We start from the raw sequence: 7,500 nt of genomic DNA, 5'->3' as shown, positions 1-7,500 counted from the left end.
AGGAAGAGAAGACGGTCCCAGAGAGAACTGCAAAATATATTAATCTGAACAATTCTAAAAGACTGACCTCGGAGCAGGAAACAGAGAAGCATAAGAAGAAGACTAATGGCAGTCTCTTTCACAGCCAATTCTAGAGAGAGAGAGACAGCAAAACCGGAGTAGATAAGTTATCTACGCCTGAGAGTAAGAACTCACTTATATTTTTGAGATGTTTTTGGCTTTCCTCGTTCTCCACCCCAAAAGAGGGGAAAATATGGTAAAGAATAGTTGCCGAACGCCCGAAGAATTATAGAAAATGCATGACTTGGAGCTCAAATAATAAAAACAAAGTTGTTAATTTTTGAGTTGAGTGTAAAGTGTGAGCCTCGCCCCATCAAAGCATGAGGTGTAAAACAGTGAGTACCTACGCCATCAAAACCTGAGTTGTAAAATGGTAGTCCCTCACCCATAGAAAACATGAGATATATAAGCAAAACCCCATCTCATCAGGATGAGCCTCTTTTTTCTTTCTCTTTTTTTTGCCAAGAGTTGACTATGGATAGAGATGTTTCCAATATAGAGATGAATAAAGAGGTGTCCTGGTGAAGAATATCAAATGCCGTTGCTAGATCTCTAGAAATAAATAAAAAAATATTGAATTTATTAGTGCTGTTGCCACCAAATAAATAAATTAGCCATATCTTTAGTAGTTTTACCAATCAATCAGATAGAGATCTCTCATTTGCAATTTGCAAATGACACGTTACTGTTCAGCTCCTCGAATCTTCTCATTGTGCGAACCTCAAAACCATTATTAGGTGCTATGAAATGATCACAAGTCAAAGAACAAATTTCCACATATCAAAAGTGTTCGGGATTAACATATCAGACGAGAAACTAAAGGGGTTGGCTGGTATTATGGGGTTCTCGGTAGACTCTCTGCCCTCTACCTATTTCGGGCTTCAGTTGGGGATAGGCAAACCAAAGAAGGAAAGTTAGGAACCTATTGTTGCCAGGGTAGAGAAAAGGCTTGAAGCAGAAATCTGGTGTCAAAGGGGGGGTAGACTGACATTGATTAAGTCAGTGTTGGCAAACATCCCAATCTACCAGTTATCAGTTTTCAAATGTCCTATGAGCATCATTTTAAGAATTGAAAAGATCCAGAGGCATTTTTTATGGGGAGGGGCTAATGATAAAAAAAGGATTCCCTTTAGTAAGTTGGGAGGAAGTGTGTAAACCCATTAAGGCTGGCGGCCTTGGTATAAGACGCATAAAAGAGACAAATCAAGCGCTCCTAGGGAAGTAGCTTTGGAGATATAGAAAGGAGGGTCACAATTTATGGGCGGAAGTTTTTGTTAGCAAGTATGGATCGTGTAATGGTCATTGGGGCACGGAAGATAAGTTCAAAAAATCACGGAGAACTATTTGGAGGGATGTGAAATAGACCTCTTCAAAAGAAATTCGGCCTTGGCATTCTTCATCCTCCACGCCTTCAACACATCGCCATTTTCTTGTGTATCTTCCGGAGCCACATTTGCATCTCCACAAACAACATCTCATAAATCTTCTCCCACAAGATAAGACTCCATACATGTTCTTCATATCTTATAATTTGATTGATTTAGCAACTCAATCCCAAGTCCACTAACTCTTCCACTCATATCCATCTTTAAAGCACTGATTGGACTTCTTCACCAAGGATTTCTTGACAAGCACCAACTACCACCCTTGTGGCTCTGATACCAAATAGAGAAAGACGGATTTCACAACACTGGAAAATCCTCTTCTCAAATAGTGAAACCAAAGTTTACACTAGCTCAAGATGAACAACCAAGTAGAAGAAAAACAATGCCCAAAAGAGATGTGCTTCAATATATGATAGAAAGAACAACACTACAAGATAAACAACAATAAAAAGAAGAAAGCTTCAAGAGGAAAGCTTGCACACAAGAGAGCTTCAATGGAGCTTCATTGGAGGTCTAGGTTGTGGAGAATCTCTACCTAAATGAAGTTAATGAGAATAGGCTTGGTCAAGGAAAGTAAAGAGAAGATAGCTTAGGTAAGTGGTAGTGGGTATGGGAAAGTGGTGTCTTAAATGCTTAGGGAAGTAGTGGGTTTGGAGTTCCAAGTAAAGGTTCAAATTTGAAATAGGTAGGTAGTGGGAAAAGATGGAGCAAACATGTGTGGCTCACACATGTGCAAGCTAGGGAAAAAGACCAACATGCCCATGGACACAAAAGTACATATTTGCCCTCACTACAACACTCAAAATAAAAATAAAATAAAGCTACCCAAAAAATACACTTTAAAATTTAACAAATATGAAATGCGTGGGGTGGCATAGCTCAAGGAGGACTCCTAAAACCCACCGTTGGTTGTTTCTTTCCTCTTAATGCTTTTTGGATTTTCCTCTTTTTTTTTTTGCTTTCGAGGCTAAGAGGCCTGTCCTCTGAGTGTATATTCTTTATTATATATAAACACCTTCCGCCATGATTAAAGGTCAAATATGAAATGCGTGGGGTGACATAGCTCAAGGACTCCTAAAACCCACCGTTGGTTGGTTCTTTCCTCTTAATGCTTTTTGGATTATCCTCTTTTTTTGCTTTCGAGGCTAGGAGGCCTGTCCTCTCATTGTATATTCTTTATTATATCTAAACATTTTCGAAGTCCGCCCCAGGGACGCATTCCTTTCCGGGTTAAAAAAAAGAGAAAAAGAATACCTTAAGGCTATCCTGCGATGCTACGAGATAGTGATAGGGCAAAGGTCAAATTTTTGCAAGTCCAGGATCTTGGGTACTCATATTTCTTTTGAGGAGTTAGATGGGCTACAAGTGTATTGGGATGCACGATGGATGATCTTCCTATAACATACCTTGGACTGCCACTTGGTAGGGGGTAGGCCATCTAAGAAGCAATGGAATCAGGTAGTAGAGATGGTGGAAAGAGGCTTGACACATGGAAGAGAAACTAGGTTTCCTTTGAAGAGTAGCTTGAAAGGACTCGCTGGACTTGGGCGTGAGAGAGGATTTGGCTTCATTAGAGACTTTATAGTTTAGTTGGACATTTAAACTTATTTAGTCAGTTAGAAAACTTATTTAATTATTTTAAAGTTGTGGAATTGAGCGAGTTGGCTCATGTATATATTTATTGAAATTCATTAACTATTGGATTTTTCTTATGGATAATTTATGTTTTCCACTAGTTGCTTTGAATATCTGTTATTCATGCTTGTTGTGATCTGACCTTGCACGCCCTTATGGTTGGTTTGTGGTGTGGGCGTACGGAGTTGTCACAGCGCCCCTGGGTTTGGGGTGTGACACTTATCCACTTGAACACATTTTTTTTTTTTTTAAATATGTTGAGACGCCCTTGTTAGAAGACGAAAAACATTCTTTTGTTGGGCCCATGTAAATAGTTTTTCCCCCAAAAATCATCTCCATAGGATGATCCTAAACCTAATCTATATCAGGATGACACCATATATAACCTCTACAAATCGGAGAGCTAGGATCATCCTACGGAGATGATATTAGGGTACAACTTATTTATGGTGGGGCGTAACAAATGAATGGGTTGGATATTCGAACAAGGTGGGCCCAACATTTTTTAATATACAGTGGGGTTGTAATAATTAATCTCTGGCAGCACTTTCAATAATAAAAGACAAGATGAGTTTCTGCAATTATTAAAGCATGGTTGTGCTAATATCATTTCCCTAAATTTTTAATCTATTATGTCTTATTGCTCAGAACAGGAAGTGGCACTGTTCCTTTGTTATATATTGACAATTTTACTCTCTTATATCTAATAATTAATGCAAAAATTGAGTCTTATAACATATAAGAGAGTACCTTCTTGGAAACGTTGCTTAAAGTGCATGCTGGTGATCATTAATGTTATTCAAAGTACATAATTACTATATGTAAGTAGATGTGTATGTAGGTACATTGGAAACAAGTAGATGTGTATGTAGGTACATTGGAAATGTTCTTCAATTTCTCGAGTGGAATTAGTTGTGGTGGTCGCAATAGCCATTGAATCTCATGTTCTTAATTCAAAACTCATCAAATTTTAGACTTGACCACACGTTCTATCACTCAATGTCTATTCAGGAAGTGGGATATCAGCAAGATCTTCTCTATAGGGAACTTCATCCATTCCGTGGTCATCTGCGGCGCCACTGAAGGCACCTTTCTCCATTTGGGTTTGCGTGGAAGATTCAAGATGAGGGATTGTGTCTACAAAGGTGACGACTTTGTCTTTCCTAATGGTTAGGTAAATTATAGCAAGAATGTAGATAGCCATGAAAGGAAACACAATTATGCCGATGAAAACGTTGGCCACCTTGGGGAGGCTATTGTCGATGAGCCAGCCGACAAAAGCAGTGCTCAAAAAATAGACATTGATACCGATGAAGCATGCGCCAAGGAGCCAAGCGATCACAATGATCTGTACACATCAAAGGCAGTAGAACTGAGTCAGAACAAGTAAAAGTTCCGGATGTTTTTCTAAAATGTTCAAGTTTCAACCACATTACCTGTTGACAGAGAGAACCAACATTTTCTATTTAGTGTTAAATGATTCACAGTGCCATAACTTTGATCCATTTCACTTTAAAATGTGAGAAATAAATTGATATACAAAATTTACTCAAGTTATTATTGAGTAACATTCCGCTCTTTCGAGTTGACTCAGCTCAACTCACTTCAAGTTTTTGAACTATGGTTTCAGCCACTGCTAAAAAGAGAATTGTGTAAAAATGAATTATACAATGAAATCTAATTATATAACAGCATATTACCATACACACGAGGTCCAGCTTGGATTTCCAAGGGCCAAGATTCACCCTTGTAGGACAATCATGATCATCCAATCCGTAGCCTATGGAAAATGTTATAAAAGATTAATGGTCATAATTCATGTGTGTGTGTGTCGGATTTGCCAGGGACCATCGCAGAAGGCATTTCGGGGAACAACTGTTGCATGAACCCATTGGATCCTGGTCATCCAAGTGCCTTTATAAAACTGATAAATGTAAAGGTTTAAGGGAATAATTAATTAATGCTACAAAGTGAGCCTGTGTGGATGTTCTCTCCTGCAAAAGGGCTTTCCGCAAAATTGCCTAACAAATCACATATGATATATGTATGTATATCACAACCACTATCACAATAAGAAAACATAAACAACAACACCAAGAAGGGCTTTCTCATGTGGGGTTGAGGATTGTGTATTAAGAACTCACATAGATTGAATTCTTGTGTGGTCCCATCTTGGTTCGACCGCTACTGAACTTGAGGAGGGGGATGAGAGAAAATGGAAGCTCAAATCCCATTATCATCTGTATATGTGAAGAAAAGGGTTACGGAATAGGAAAGAAAATTAATAGAATATAGGCAGGAAATTAATAGGATATTGGTAGGAGAATTAATAAATGTAAAAATCAACTTTTGTGTATTTTAAGTAACACAATAAAGGGATACCGAGGCGATGATGATTAGTTGGCCGCCAGCAGTTGGTCCACCGATGCTGGCAACGATGAGGCTCGGAACAATGGCGACGCTCCGTGTCATAAGGTTACGCAACCATGGCCTCATCTTGATATTTAAGAAGCCCTATATTAATTTTGACAAAAAATTGATCAATTAGTAAGATTATAAGATTTTGTCCTAGTTACTAGGGGTGTAACTTGGGCCGATATTTCTGAGAATTCGATCGAGTTCATCTTTTAAATTAAAATCGGGTCGGTTTTGGGTTGATTCATATTCATATTTTAGCAAAAAATCAAGCAGACCCGACCCGAGTTGCACCCCTAGCAATTACAGACAAATTGCACCCAAATGCAATATCCAAACAAAACTACATGAATGTGCCGAAAGCCCTCTCACATGCATAATAAACTGCCCTGCGTATGTGCCGGTAATAGAGGTGCTCTGTCCAGAAGTTAGCAGAGCTACTCCGTACACTGTAGAACTCCATTTTCCCAACACATTCTGCAAAGATGAAATGAAATAAAAATATTAAATTAAAAATAATAATAAATTAAAATTCTGTTTCCTTTCTATTATTCATGTTAGAGCATATGAGATATCCCTGTTAAATTTTTTTTAAAAAGGACTTATAAAATCAACCAAGTTTGCCTCACCCTGAGCAAGAAAGCTGCGGAATCGAGCGTGAGATTTCCGCATCTATTAGCATCCTCGGTTGAGAGATTTTTCGAAGAGCAGACAGCGGCAGTCACAGATAGCATAGACACATTGATGAGCAAGGCCATGAATACAGCGAAGGCGCTCTCCATAAAAAAGTACCTACATGCATCCTGAAATCAAATGTGAAACAAGCACAAGTACTGTCATTCAATTTGAATTGCATCTCATCTTGATTCATGTTTTACCATAACGCTCCTTAAAATGGGTATAAAACAAATTTTGTGCCCAAAATGCATGAAATCACAGCATTTAACTCTAGAGTTAATTTGAATTCAAAACACATGTTGAATTTAAAAAACATTAAAGGCACGTTTGGCTACCATGAATTTTTTTTTTCCTGAAATATTAGCTTACCCAAAGGTGAGGGACGGTGGGAGAGGGCATAGATACGACAGGGACTGGGTGAGGAGAGGGTAAGAAAAGCCTGAAAACCCAGGAAATAAAAATCTCAACTCAAAATATGATTGGCTCTTTCCTTGTTTTTTAGCCGACTTCTCACCCTTTACTCAATGTGCCTTCCCAAATCTCTACTTCTCCCACCCGCCATACTCTCACGACTTGGAGTAACTGATTTATCATGAAAAAAAAAAAAATCTGGTTGCCAGACATGGCCTAAAATCAAATCTTTTTACTTATTTTCCTTTGTGGGCTTACATTGATCCCCTTAACAGATTGAGGCACCTTCCTTGAAAGAACAAGAGCGGAATGCAAAAAAAGATTGTGCCTGCAGTAAGAACAAAATTAAAACGAACTAATTGTATTATATATCAAAAGAGAAATGATAGAACAAATTATATATATATATATATATATATATATATATATATATATATATATATATATATATATAGAGAGAGAGAGAGAGAGAGAGAAGGTTTACACACGTCCATTTTACCTCCACAAATCGTAGGGTTGGGATGATCCTATGGATCTAATTTTTTGTGGACACCCTATCTATGTGAGGACCATTCAAATGAATTGTTTGGATCACCCAAACAATGCGGGCCCCCACTGTATTTTAACGTAGTGTGTAGGTAACTTACCTACACAAGTGTGTAGGAAATGTTCTCTCATATATATATATATATATATATATATATAGGGTGTCTACAAAAAATCAGATCCATAGGATCATCCCAACCCTACGATTTCTGGAGGTAAAATTGATGTCTTTAAACCTTCACAAATTAGTCCATTTTTTTCCTCCACAGTTCGAATGGTTAGGATGATCCAATGGATTTGATTTTTTGTGGACACCCTATCTATGTGAGGGCCTTAAAAATGAATGGTTTGGATCACCCAAATAATGTGG

At 38.0% G+C, this 7,500-nt stretch overlaps 1 protein-coding gene across 1 annotated transcript in view; it reads right to left on the bottom strand.

Moving 5' to 3' along the window:
* Positions 1-3,865: 3,865 nt before the first annotated feature.
* Positions 3,866-7,500, bottom strand: part of LOC143864784 (metal transporter Nramp7.2-like) — a 10,376-nt gene continuing 6,741 nt past the window's right edge. The window contains exons 8-13 of the mRNA XM_077375614.1: positions 6,843-6,912; positions 6,125-6,298; positions 5,868-5,972; positions 5,463-5,594; positions 5,225-5,320; positions 3,866-4,428 (exon numbers count right to left, since the gene is read on the bottom strand). Coding sequence (XP_077231729.1) covers positions 4,084-4,428; positions 5,225-5,320; positions 5,463-5,594; positions 5,868-5,972; positions 6,125-6,298; positions 6,843-6,912 — 922 coding nt within the window. The 3' untranslated portion in view covers positions 3,866-4,083. The remainder of the gene's footprint in view (positions 4,429-5,224; positions 5,321-5,462; positions 5,595-5,867; positions 5,973-6,124; positions 6,299-6,842; positions 6,913-7,500) is intronic.

The sequence above is a fragment of the Tasmannia lanceolata genome, unplaced genomic scaffold (genome assembly GCF_043159265.1).
Source record: "Tasmannia lanceolata isolate RefF3 unplaced genomic scaffold, GAP_Taslan_0.1 ptg000054l, whole genome shotgun sequence".
Taxonomy (NCBI): Eukaryota; Viridiplantae; Streptophyta; class Magnoliopsida; order Canellales; family Winteraceae; genus Tasmannia; species Tasmannia lanceolata.
The sequence above is the reverse complement of the archived record's forward strand: the minus strand, read 5'-3'. Positions and strand labels throughout refer to the sequence as shown.